Source organism: Thermobia domestica, chromosome 8 (assembly GCF_964235325.1).
Source record: "Thermobia domestica chromosome 8, izTheDome1.hap1.1, whole genome shotgun sequence".
NCBI classification, from domain to species: Eukaryota; Metazoa; Arthropoda; class Insecta; order Zygentoma; family Lepismatidae; genus Thermobia; species Thermobia domestica.
This window is the reverse complement of record NC_137461.1, coordinates 37,169,344-37,183,851: the sequence shown is the minus strand read 5'-3', so window position 1 is coordinate 37,183,851 and position 14,508 is coordinate 37,169,344. Positions and strand designations below refer to the sequence as shown.

General features: G+C 32.6%; 1 protein-coding gene across 1 annotated transcript; it reads left to right on the top strand.

The window, feature by feature from the left end:
* The first annotated feature begins 12,543 nt into the window (after positions 1 to 12,543).
* On the top strand, positions 12,544 to 13,017 carry LOC145692088 (protein CFDP2-like). Its single transcript, XM_081767381.1, has one exon. The coding sequence runs from the start codon at positions 12,544 to 12,546 to the stop codon at positions 13,015 to 13,017; it is 474 nt and encodes a 157-aa protein (XP_081623507.1).
* The last annotated feature ends 1,491 nt before the right edge of the window (positions 13,018 to 14,508 follow it).

Genomic DNA, 14,508 nt, shown 5'->3' with positions numbered 1-14,508 from the left:
ACTAACATCTATAATAACCTCCTCTGCTTGTAAGCACCTAATTTGGTAGAAGCACATACATCAAATGTCCTAAAGATGTTTTCAATATTTTTGAACTTTTCAAAGAACTTTTGTTTTATACACAGGCGTTTGTTCTGCTCGATACGAATTGAATTTCATTATGAAGAAAAAAAATAGTGGAACCCCTTGTAGAATATCCTTTTTAATTGTAATTGAATTGAGTTTAGCGTCCTATTGAGCAGCGAGCCTACATGTGCCGTGGATTACATTTTAACGTAGGATCTGAACCACAGAAACTTCCGTCGGAAATGCAACTCCGTTTTTAGAAAATAAGTTACTGACCGGAGTAAGTTCTTATCAGTTGAGTTGGAACCAATATTGGATAATACAATACAATGATATTTTGAAACAGTGATGAAACCAGTTATCAATTTCGTGACCTAGAAAATGTTGTCATTTGTGTGGAAACTTTTTTCGAAGTTGTTAATATATTTCTTTCTCTACCAGCAGTCTAGTGGCCAGCGCGTTCGCCCTAGGTGCATGCTCTTCTGGATTCGATTTCCTTTAGGAAATAAGTAAAATTGTACTTTCTTTAACTCTCCGTCTCCTTTGATCTGACGGCGTAAGCGTGGGATGTTAAATTAATTTTCATTTATTTTGTTTTTAAAGGTAAGTGTAATATTCACTATTCAGCCCTTTGATTTCACTAAAGCTGTAATTTTCTCTATTGCCAGATGCTTGCACCTGTGTGTATCAATACATTCTACTGAAAAATTACTACAAGAGCTGTCAGACTATAAATGCGCGAGAATTACAGAAAAGATAAGACTATGTTTTTCATATGGAAGATCGTCAAAATTTAATCAACATTAGAGTGAATATGATGTGGTAATATTGTGACAAAGTTGCAGCACTAACCAATAATTTACCAAGAAACAAATGCGAGATATCAGTAAAAAGAACCTTTTCCAAGATGGCCACTCTAAATGTGATACTGTGTGTATTCAGTTTATATTTTCCTTTTTATCAGAAATACTCCTTAGGATAACTTCTAAAGATAAATTATTAGATAAATAACTATCAGCACTGAAATTGTATTGACAAAAATATTCAAGTAAATCTGAGAGAGTTATGACAAAAGTATTCTAAACGGTTTTAAAGACAAAGCATGGAAAACACGTGGAGGAAGTGTTTTGTAAACTATTGATAAAATATGGCTGCAGAGTAGAGAGAATATCTTGAGAAATTAAAGTGAACCATTTTTCAGCATTCAAGCTCAGATTGTTACTTATGCTATAAATTATATTGAATTTATAATTAATTTTAGAGACAAAATTCAAATTTTGACTATTCATTACATGGAAAATGATATTATATATTGATCATCACATTAAAAATAAAAGCTCATTTTCTATATCAAGAGATAAGCTATGTATACAGGATAGCACCGCTACTAATAATTTATACTTACATATTCATAACACATCCAGAAAGTAAGTTCCGTTTCAATTTATCTCCGCTGCAGCGCTGCGATCGTAGTTCCGCACATGCGCGGTAGACGCTCTGTATCAAGGAGAAGAAACGTGCGCCATTTGGAGATCGCTGTCGGTCACGTACGCTTTGTTGTGCTTGTTTACAATGTCGGTGTTGATTGAAAATCCCGCCGCTTGTGAAATCAGAGCGGTGATTCGTTTTCTACATGCGTTGAATACCTGACCTCGCTCCTAGCGACTTTGATCTGTTCTTACATGTCAAGTCTTTCCTTGGCGGTCAACACTTCAACAATGACGACGAGCTGAAAGAAACTGTTTCCAACTGGTTGAAGACACAGGCGGCAAACTTCTATGAAGAAGGTATACGAAACTTTGTGCCACGCTATGACAAATGCCTGCAAAATTTCGGCAGTTATGTGAAAAAGTAGTTTAAGAGTTGTAGAATTTTGTGTAATAAATAATTTTTCTGTGACAGTACACAATTTAATTTTATTATGAAACGGAACTTACTTTCTGGACGTTCCTCTTATTATACAAATGAAAAAGACGTTGTTTATCGTGGCTGACCGAAGAATGGTTGAACTGCTAGAAACGAATTTCTAAACATTGTTAACACCTACTTCAAGATGGGTTGTGGTCACTTCATTTTTATTAAAATATGCACCCAAATGAAGCAGAGGAGGTTCAAAATATGAGCCAAAATAAAATAACCTATTTCACGTTGGGGGGATGATACTTGGCATGTATATTCCTTATTAAAAACGAGACGGCAGGGATTCAAGTGTTTCTTTGAATTTTTCCTTTTAAATGGAGAAGAGAGGGGTTTACTTATATGTCTTGACAAATTTTAAGAATGATAACCAGGTTGAATGTCTCTTCAACTTAGCAAAACCTATGAACCATTTGAAACATAGATCTTAACACAATGTATTTACCGTCATAAATGACATGTTAATTGAAAGTCTCAATAGCACCAGCCCTGTAGTTGTAGTTATGAAGACATGTTGCTCTTTATGTTACTGTTTCATCTTTTGTGATATAAAGGAAATATTTAATTTGTACAATTATATTATTGATAAATGAATAACTATTCACAGCCACTCATTTAGAAATTCATTTTATATTTGTTAACTACATCGCAGTCTATTCATTAGCAGTCCATACGGTATATAATTAATTAATAACCTATTCTCACTAGATATGTCTAAGATAACAAACTGCATATTGTTCATAAATAACAAAGTGGAACATCATTGAAATCAGCAATGAATTGTTAATTTAATTTATTATGTTTGGTTAGGTATGAGAAGAAGGGAGTTAGCTAATTAATGATTCTTTATTAATTCTTCATGTACTTGTACATAGACATATAGTTACGCTACAATTCAAATAATTTTATAGATATTGTAATACGTCAGACGTATTGTTTAACTGCACAGTATTCTGCTGGTATTCTTTCTGTTAGTTTAGCCCCAGAAAGGGAATCCTGTAAAAGAAGACATTTTATAAAATTTTATATTGATAGAACAAAACAAATTTCGCATTTTGTTGAATGTACAACATACTTTTTTCATATTTACAAAAAATAATGTTATTTGTGTTGCACATTTTAAAATGCAAACCATTTAAATTCTAATTTAATGTTTGCTTTTAGCTATTGCTACAAAGAATTGTTTCTTTTTATGGTTGTCTAGATGAAGACAATGTATAATAAAAATAAAAGGAATGTTAATAAATTTTAAAAAGTGAAGTATGAATGTGACATTTTGTTATAGGTAATTTGTTTGCAAAATATTATTCTTTTGTATTATTCAAAAAGAGAGAAGAAATTTGAAAAAAATATTTCGAAAATACCTTCTTCTTATAACATTCATAAGAAGTCTTATCCACAATAAGTAGATAGAATATAAACCCACTAAGAGCAAAGAAAAGAAAATTATATTTTCAATATGGAAACATCTTTAGAAAATTATTATTAAAAAGATAAATGGAAACAATATTTATTGGTTAACATTTTGGTAGTTTAATGACGAAATCTGACAACAAAATAGTTTTTATTACGTAAAGAATTAGGAAAAATGAAAATACAACTAGTTCCTGGTTTCGGTTTTCTAAATAGCATTAACAATGAAGATATGAAGTGTCGAAATAAGAGAAAACATGAATGAATTATAAAAACTGTGTATTTTATAGGTCTTCAAATTCACAATTAGAAAATAATCAATTTTTTTGGTCAGTGAAAATTGTGCTCTGAGACTGACAAACATAAATAACTGTACAGTAGAAACGAAAAAATTTCTAAATATCCGGAAAACACAGTAGGGTATTCTGGAGATTTTATGTTTTGATACTCATTTGGCACAGAAATTCACAATACACTAAGCACAATATAGAAAGTTGGTTTACATCATTAATAAGATTGCTGCAAGAGTAATGCATTTCTAGCATTATTTTTCAAAATAATGAAATTGGATATATAAAAAACCGTCGGAAGATAAAGCGTTTTTTTGTTTTAGAATTAAATTTTTAAATGTTATTAACTATCCTCAAATGTTAGTAAAAACTTAAAAATCATGTTACGCACCCCAATAATGGTATCCGAACCCAAAAGTGTTGTCTCCTTTGAGGTCGTCACTTTCCTTTGCAGAAACTGACCTCTGTTGAAGAGGAATTGGTGTTCCTTGGGCGTAGGCTACAGCAATGCATATAAACACTGCTAACAAAGCAAAACCCACCTGTGGTAAGAACATTACATATAATATGATTAAAATTTGAGTCTGCATAAAAATGAGACAATACTAAAACAAGTTATTTACAATCAACAAAATAAAATATTTGATCTTTTAGTTTTACGTGACCTGGTTATGTCAAGTACGTTAAACGAAACGGTGATGATGAAAAGGAATGAAATAGTTGATTGAAGAAAGTTTCAGGAAATGGGTGACCTTTAAGAGAACCACGCACACGATGTTAGATCTCCACAAAACCCGCTTAACAGAATCGAAGGAATTAAATATATTAAACATTTATGTAAATAAGAAAAGATCGTATCTGAAGTAAAATTCATTTGTTTTTTAAAATAAACGAGTTTTTTTTATAGCTAAAATCCTTCTACTTACGTACGCCAAATTATGTGACTAATTGAATGAACGTCTTGCTGTTTTTTGTAAACTGACGAATTTGATCGTATGATTTCCCTACTCTTTAATCAGCTTAAGATAAATCTGCAAGTACTTCCTTATGCTATCAGGAGAAAATATTTGAATTTTTATATATTTAAAAATGCAGAGTAATGAAATTCAAATACTTTTCTCTATAAATAATTTGGAAAGAACTTAAACATGTATTATTGCTCTGTAAATGACAATATCATGTATTAATATTTAAGTTTACTATAAATGTTAAGTCTGAGTAGGCTTTATACCAAATAGAAGCAATTGTTGCTTCTTTTGTTAACATTCAAACAAAACATTGAAACCCCATTTACACCAACAGAATACGAATAAAAACTCTATTTTAACTTCCACAAAGACAGCCTGTCGGTCAAAAATATTAGAACAAGCACACTAAACCATAGAACTAAGTATTTTCTATTATGAATGTTATGTTCCAAAACTATTTTCCGTCACCTCCTTAATTTTGTACAGAAATAATCATTCGAATTCTCAGTATTAATATGAATAGGTATGGAATTGTAACAGATTGTGAGAAATGGTTTCCGAATGGCTTTAGTAACAAAAGAATATTTTCTTGATTGATCTATTACTCTCGATTTCAATATAGGATTCATGTAGTTTGAAAGTGTGCGAAAACTACAAGTAAAATTAATGTTTCTAAGGCTGTATTCAAACAAAGAATATTTTGAACAGGAAACATATTGATCGGTAATTAAACGGGTCTCTACAGATCTTCTAATACTGATAGATATCTCTTCATGTTTTCTTTTATGTACTGTCTATATAAATAATTAGAATTACGTCCCAAAATGTATATCCGAACAAGATCTATTTAAGGAACGAAAAAAATCCCAGATTTCGACCTCTACAAATTGCTACATTAGACCTATATTAAAAATCAACAGTGGCCTGCAATCTGCTTGAAGGATCGCTTTTCAAAACCTACAACAGTACAACAAATATTATAATAAAATAAATAAATATCTCACATTCATATAGCTGTGTATTAATTGTACTGATGCGTTTTGATATGTAACATCCCAGGCCTCTGAGAATATGAGTGAAAATATGAATTTGACTGAAAATATAGTTTTCCTTGAGACAGTATCGTTTACGGGTTCCGCATTATCTTTATAATTACATAGTTGTCTGTGGTCTCCGCTATAAATTATTACACCAGTGTTTTAATTTAGTTGTTAATTTGTATAGTAAAATCCCTATGTAGAATATTGTAAAGGAAGTGAAAAAAATGCTATATTGAAAGATACTTGTATTGCATAGAATACTTTATCTTTGGGACCATTGCAGTAGCTTGGTTTCGAAACCCAGTGAATAAATATTAAACATTTGGCAGAGTATTAATCTTTTATAGTTGAATGTAACCTTGGGTTATATTATTTTTAATGAATTAAGTGATGGAAAAAGACAATGCATTGATATATATAATTAAAGAAGTGAACAACATTACATGCTTCAGTTCACTTAATCACGTACGAACTGAAATTGATAACATGATTGTAAATAAATATACAAAGAAATATTTGTTATTAGTTTTATGCTAACATTTCAGCCGTGTAATCTTTTATTTGTGTTGGCGTTTCCGTTGCCTAGTTATTTCAACTCATTCTTGTTCAACCCAGTACAAAGGAAAACATTTTAAATGTTTATAAACAATTAATTATCAAGCAAATAAATCTTAATTTATTAGCATTAATTAAATCATGTTTGCTGAAGATGGACATTCTACGGTCATTCCATAACGAGCTGACGTTTATGGTTATAGTTTAGCATAAATTAAGTAAAAAAAACAATCCTTAGAAATGATTGTTTCTAATTTGAAAATAAGTAATTGACGAAGTAATGAGTAGTAGAAGGATTTCATAGAAGATTTGATATTATGATTATTATTATTACCAGTGGTATTATTGTTATTATTATTATTATTATTATTATTATTATTATTATTATTATTAGTAGTAGTAGTAGTAGTAGTAGTAGTAGTAGTAAGGGAACCATATCGCTGTTAGGAGTTAGATATAATAAGAGATAAGAAAGTATGAGGATATTTTGCAGAAAGATTTCTGCAGTTGCCAATTGTGAAATTTACTGCACAAATTTTCTTCGTTCTTCTCATTAGTGTCTCTTCATTTCGCCGGATGACTGGATACTAGTGGAACCTCTTTCTGCATTCTATATTTCGATAATAAATCTTATTGTTTCCTCAATAGCATAAAATGGTTTTTAGGAAACATTATTGTTTTGCTATTCTTTGTATTAGTTTTGCTTACTAACAATGAACTGAGTAAACCAAAGTAATTCTGTGTATTTTACTTACCAAATTAGCAGATTGTTTCTTGTAAAGAATAGAGTTTTTAATAATTGTATGATTAAATTAGTCTGCGAATTATTTCACACTGAGTAGCCAAAAACTGTGTTAGTAAGTAAAAGAGAAAGTGCTTCGAAATAATACGTAAAATAATGGCTATCTGTATCAATTTACTTATTTGCCAAAGTCTTGTGTACCGTGTCTATGCCAAAAAATAACGACTATGGGCACAGTGCCAATTACTATATCACTAACCATACCAACGAGTGTGCTGATCAAAAGACTAATTATAGTAAATATAATTGGTAATCATTACATTTTATGTATCAGCTTCTGAAAAATCTTCTGAATCATCAATTCACCTTCTAAAACGGGAATCAAATATTTCTAGACCTTTCATTAAATACAAATTAGTCATAGCTGCATTTAAACTTGTGGCATTGTGAATACTAAGCCAAAACACACTATTGCCGCTCAATAAAATTATTCAAGTAATTTGTCACGGTCCATGTCATCCAATTGGTAGCAAAACTCATTTTTTATATTTAGGATTTATAGAAAAATAAATAATACGAAGTATAAACTGCAATAATTAGTACATTTTACCATTACATTAATCAGAATTGCTGTTTTTTCTGGTTATGATAGCAAAGCGAGTTTGTAAACATATTTCAATTTTATATCCAGATTTTTCTTATGGTTTTTAACTCACTATGATCACAATAGAACATGTTGGGAAAATGTCCATGCATAGTCCTATGGATGGCTTATTTAAGTTACCGCACGATATTGAATTATTTGGCCAGTGGCGTATTTAGGGGGGCTTCCGGGCTTAAGCCCCCGAAATCTTACTTACTATAGTAAAGTATATGAAATATCTTGCAGAATTTTCACATTTTGAGGCAAAGCCCCCCGAAAGATAGCAAAGCCCCTCCCGAAACAAAATCGGAAATACGCCACTGTATTTGGCTATAAACATATCATGATTAGGAAAGGAATATACAGTTTAAAAAAACAACAACAAATATTTAAGCACAAAAAACAATCAAAATAATGAAACTCTTTCTAATTTTCGGCATGAATGATGTGTGAGGATGTGTATGCGCCGCCTCTCTGTTGTTAGTTGGAGTTACGTGAACGCCTGTACAGTACGTAAGGGATATAGAACGCAATAATATAGTGAAGTACATGTATGGTGATGTTTTGATATAGAAGACTTCGAAGTTTTAAAGGAATTAAATTTCAAAGGAACAATTATTTATAGACGGCGCAAGTCGTCAGTATATTAGGTGTGCTGCGAGAAACTATCCAATTCGTGGATGGCCTACAAAATCTAAAACAAAACAACATCGCCGACAAGCAATAACAGATGGAAGACTTAACAGAAGTCTCAGAGACAAAGATTGTCAAGCCTTAGAGAGCATAGTCACATTAACACTACAGAGCATATATAACAAACGACATGGTAAAAGTCAAATGAGAACTTGGAAGGGTCTACTGAAACACTCATAGACACAGTCGAGCTGCATAACCTATCCAACAACAGTTGGATTGTAAATTTTTAACCAATAATTATCACTAGTTGTGCTTTCCTCGACAGAAATTGTGCCTCGAGTCTGTAGTTGTTATGTGCCAATAAAATTCTGTGTTCTCGTGGAATGTTATATTTTGTCTCTGACTTTGAGAATGAAATCGGTGCACTTATCTTGCTCCCACCTCGTGATTTAATTAAGTATTTTAAATGTCTCAAAGGCACAGTTACTGATAAAATCAACTTTCTCTTTGTAATTATCGCAATAGAAATATTATAAAACGTAATAATAAGAAGGTAAAACTAAAGCTATATTTTCACAACTTCAATCTCACGGCTACAAGCCACATATTTACAAAATACATGAATTTCTAGCATTTCTGTTCCGTGGCTTATCCCATCTTTGGATAACTCACAACCAATGTTCGATTCTTCGTTGAGTCTTGCTTTTCTGTTTCCGTTGATCAGATAGGATAACAAAATAAATAAATAAATAAATAAATAAATAAATAAATAAATAAATAAATAAATAAAAATAAATAAAAAAGTATGATTAAATTTTCTGCAGTCTATCCTCTTCCTTGTCAGGCGAAGAGTATGAAGAAAGATTTTAGAAGTATATAGATCCTTCTCAATATATCTATTTAAACAAAGTAGATATAGGTTTGCAGCTAAAAATATAAATTAAATTGTCTTATATTACAGTACATACAGTATATAAATAATAAATATGCAGTATATAAAAAGGTATGGTGACCGAAATGGAGATATTTCATGTGTAGTTAAGGGACCCGGACAAATCCGCCGAATGACACATCTGCCAATTACCAAATCTGCCAATTACCAAAGGCGCCAAACGAGAAAATGACCAAATGTGCCAATTGTGAAAATGGACAAATCGGCCAATGGACAAATCTGCCAATTACCAAATCTGCCAAACGCGAAAAGGACCAAATGCGCCAACCGCAAGAATGGACAAATCTGCCAATTGACAAATCCGCCAATTACCAAACCTGCCAATCACCAAATCTGCCACTTCCCAAATCTGCCAAACGTGAAAATGACCAAATGCGCCAATCGTAAAAATGGACAAATCAGCCAATTACCAAATCCGCCAATTACCAAATCTGCCAAACGGAAAACACCCAACTCTGTATGTATTATCATCAAATAACTGGATAATCTAGTATAAAGCATACAGAAAGAAAGTGTTTATGAACATCAAGCAAGAAACTAAGAGTAATTAATAGAAAGTAATCAAATCATCGCCCAAATATTTGAGGATTTTAACGAGGTAACCATTTACAATAACATTAACGTTTACTTAGTGGGGGAGACCGGGGCTGGTTGACGAACTGCATATAAATCCTTCATTAATTAACATAATGAGCTGTGGTTGCTGTCATAAAAGAGCGACCTATAGATGCAGCTGCCACCTCCATTTAGAATTTGTAACTTGCGGATTATTGCGTCTATTAGATAAAGAGTGTTTTCGCCAGTCTGAAGTATTTTTTTTTCAGTTCTCCGTCACATCACAGAATCGTCACTACTTAGAGTAAGTAATATCATTAGTTAGATCTGAACGTTGTTTTTATGAATATTCAAACAATAAAACGTAAATGCCAAACAATTGCTGAGTAATTACGACTTCGTTGTACAACATGGGCATGGGGTTAGTTAGCGTATAGCATTTGGGGTTGGTTTCCAAGTGCGCCAAACAACCTTGTGTGAAATTTTATTTCATTTTACTTTTATTGTTACATTGTTTTATTGTTATGTAGTTTACAGTTTTACTAATATTTTACTTCAATGTTATAGAATAGCATGCACTTATTGCATTACTGTCAAAATTTAGAAATCTAGATAAGACTGTATGTCGGACTCTGAATTTTCTGAATAGGCCTAATTCTCAGGATCAAGAATATTTTGTATGCGTTCTTTTGTTAAAAAAATTCAGAAATAAACCTAGCTATTGCTTTTTCTTTCTTTGTGGAAAGTAGGAAATAAACTGCATTTCTCGATAATTCAGCTAAAACATATCTTAGTTTCTCTTAGCTACTTTTGTGAACATTGGAAAATAAACTACCTTTTTTGATAGTTCAGTTATTTTAATTACATTTTGAAATAATATGAAGAATTAATCTACACCAAATCATATTAAAACGAATGTGGTTTGATAATCTTGTAGCTTTCAATGTCATGAGAACCAAGCTAGAGTGAAAGAAAGAACTTTTCATATTTCATAATTCTGATTCTTTTAAATGTTGTGAATAAAAGTCATTTCAAACTTCAAATAGCCTACTTCATTATATATATATATATACCAGTATAATAGAATTTAGCAAAATAACGTTTATTTCTAATAAATCTATTTTTATGTGTTTGTGTTTTGCTATATTTAAAAATTATGCCAACTAGTCCCACAATATCAGCCAACCAGCCACTTAATAGGGATAGGTTGGCATACCCCGTTTTAAAAGAAAGAAAAAATTATTTCTCGAAAACTGTAATAAGCAACAAAACCAAACCAAAAAATCAATTTATTAGAGGAAACATTGGTCTGTCCGTACACATCCATTACATTGCAATACAGTGCACAATCTGCTCATTAAAAAAAGATTGAAAAGTTCGCCAACCATCCCCGGTCTCCCCTATATGTTTAAAAAGTTGGTTATTTTGTGAAGACAGGAGAGACATATGATGTAAAAATTCAATAAATCGTACATGCTCTAACGCAATGAGAGATAATTTGCTTGTAATTATATGTGTTAATTTTGATGAATTTATAACTGTTAAAAATAAATGTTCTTGTTATTTGGTGAAGTGATTGCACCCTTTCTGCACTGAGGTTATATTTTGGGGGCGCCCGACCTCTTGGACATATATACATGTTACAGTTGGCAATTCCTTTTTAAAATGACGTAGTTGCGAGAAATTTTTAAAGCGATCGTTGCTTGTTTTCGTACCTTTGACACTTGACCAACAGTTTTTGGTACTTGCTATTACCACATATTCTCCTTACTTCACGACTTTTAGCAGTATTGCCAACTTTAACATTCATTATCATATCTCCTAAACGGTGTAAAAAATCAAATTGCTATAAACGGCATTATGATCATTACATCTTTTTGAAAATAATCCATGTAATTAGATGTGATACTTATCTAAGCTCTTTTTCGAAATGAAAAAGAAGTCAAGAAGTCAAGTTTTGAATTCCTTGTAGCTTTTTTTCTTCTGTTTGATAGAAATACACCATATGCTCACCATAGTATTGGACACTAATGTGCTTTCGATGTGCGATGCACCAACCATCTCACTTGCGTCATTACTGTTATAGAAACCTCCAAAATTGGGAAGTTTCTCGATTTTTGTGATATTATAGCATAATTAGTTTGCAACACTGAACAATAAAAGTGGTATTGTTTGTTTTCGATTTGCATGTAGACTTAAAATTTGTAATAATTTAACGTAGTGCTATTCAAAAAGTACAACTTTGTGTTGAGTTGGCAACACATTTTCCGGTGATATTGACAAATACGTGTCTAGGTGTCCCCCTTTCTACAGTTGCTTCATGCAAGGTTTCGCTTCCCTCCTTCTTTTAGTTTTTGTTATCACGGTTGGACATTATAAATGACGCACTCTCTCTCTCTCTCTCTCTCTCTATATATATATATATATATATATATATGCGAAATGGTGTTTAGTAGTAAACCAGAAGGAGACCCACACGCTGAGAATTAGTCGACGACGTATGGAAGTGGCCGGGCTAGCCATTTATGTCCTACCAGTGCCTCCTAGTGGAGCAGACTGGTAGCTTCCTGTCCACGGTGAAACTTAAGGTTTCCCTAACGATAGGAGAGCAAACAGGGAGAGCTATCACCAACATGCCTGGCCGACACGGTAATTTTTGCCAAATACCTCCAACTTGTTTAAACCATCATGATAGGACACAATAAGCCAAGATCATCATTCTCCGGAAGCCGGACTGTGTCTGCGCAAGTCATCGTTTAGAATCACATGCAGGCAGAGGGTGCTAAGAATTCCCGGAGTTACGGACTAGGTTGCCATTTAAAACTAACCGTGGCTACATACAATGCAAGATTCCTGGCTTCAGAAGCAAGATTCCAGGAGCTGGAAGAAGAGCTACAGAAAGTCAACTGGGACATCGTCGGATTGAGCGAAGTAAAAAGGAAAGGAGAAGAATTAATCGAACTGAAGAACGGACACTTATTCTACTATAGAGGATCAGAGTGTGGCAAGACCGGCGGAGCGGGATTTCTTATCAACAAAAAATTGAAAAACAAGGTCCTTGTGGTAGATTGTATATCTAGTCGAGTAGCAAGGCTTGTAGTCAAACTCTCCCGGAGATATACACTACAAGTGATTCAAGTGTATGCACCTACCACAAGCCATTCAGAAGAGAAATTGGAAGTGGAAATGGAAGATAGGCTGTTGTGGAAAAGAGTTGGAAAGACCTTCATCCAGCAGTGAATTGACAATGGTTGACAATGATTATATATAAAAAAATCCAGTGAAACTTGTAGAAACCGGAACTTAAATAAAACGGAAATCTGTCTACAACGGAAACTCCTCACAATCCTTATCGCTGTTATTCCTTCGAGTAAAATTCAGATCCATCGCCCTCCACTATATATATATATATATATATATATATATATATATATATATATATATATATATATATATATATATATATATATATATATTTATACTAGCTGAAATGCTAGTTCTTTACACAGTATGACGAAGTTTGTGGAAAAATCCCCCAACTCCCCATATAATGCTCATTTCAACAATTGATTACCCGGTTTATCTCGACTGAATCTATTCTTTGTTCATGTCATACTCACTGTGACTTTTTATTTTTAACTCTCCCTCACTTTATACGTTCATGCAAACGTCTTTTTTGTATACAGTACATCCGCGTTTATCCAGACTATCTGGGACCAAAGACAATCTGGAAAATCGAAAATTGGAATAATCCTGATAATATGGATAATAAGCAAACCAAATCCTGAGTCAATTCACTTCAACGTCTTGTGAACAAAGCTTTCTAAAACTCGATAAGAAGCATTTTATGTACAGTATTACCATAATTTATTGTGAAATCTATACACGAACGGTACATTTAATCAAAACGAAAGAGAAAATGTTTGTGGTACTTATGGTTACATTCTTGCTATCATAGTTAAAAATTGTTATCTAAGGGAACATTAAATTTTAAAAAAGTTTCTACAAATCCGGTTTGGATTATCCGGAGATCCGGGTGAACGAGGACCGGATAAACGGGGTTGTACTGTACGTAAATTAAAAACATCAAACTTGTTAAGATATCATCTATATATATAGAAAGGATGTATGTATGTATGTTCGAGCATAAATCTCGAATGCCTGGAGCAATTTCAATCAAACTTGGTACACGTACTACTTACAGCGAGGAAACAAACACTATGGGCGAAAGATACCTGTTTCATCCCTAGGAGGGTCACAGGAGGATGATATGTAAAAAAAATAATGTATGTAGGTGTGTCTGTATGTATCTATATATTGTCTAGCATAACTCTGGTACGCCAGGAGCAATTGTAACGAAATTTGGCACACATATTATTTATAACCAGAAAAATTGTTGTAGGGGTGAAATATACCGGTACCTATCATCCCCAAGAGGGTCACAGGAGGATGACATATACAAATAATCGAAAATGACTGGTATTAGTGTCGAATTCTTAGTTTTCGGGGTCACGGAGATAAAGGGTGACAATCCAGATAGCGTTTCAGTCTCAGTGGAGGTCAGATACTCCTACCATCCCTAGGTGGGATCACAGGGGAAATGACGTACAAATAATCGAAAATGAGTGATATTTGTTTGGAATCCATGGTTTTCAGGGTTGTGGAGATGAATGGTACCATACACAAAAGCAGAAATTATAAGGGATTCGCCAACAAGAGGATATAATAAAA

Bases quoted from the DNA above. Each gene is read 5' to 3' on its own strand.
- LOC145692088 (XM_081767381.1), top strand. From the start codon at position 12,544: ATGCAGGCAGAGGGTGCTAAGAATTCCCGGAGTTACGGACTAGGTTGC.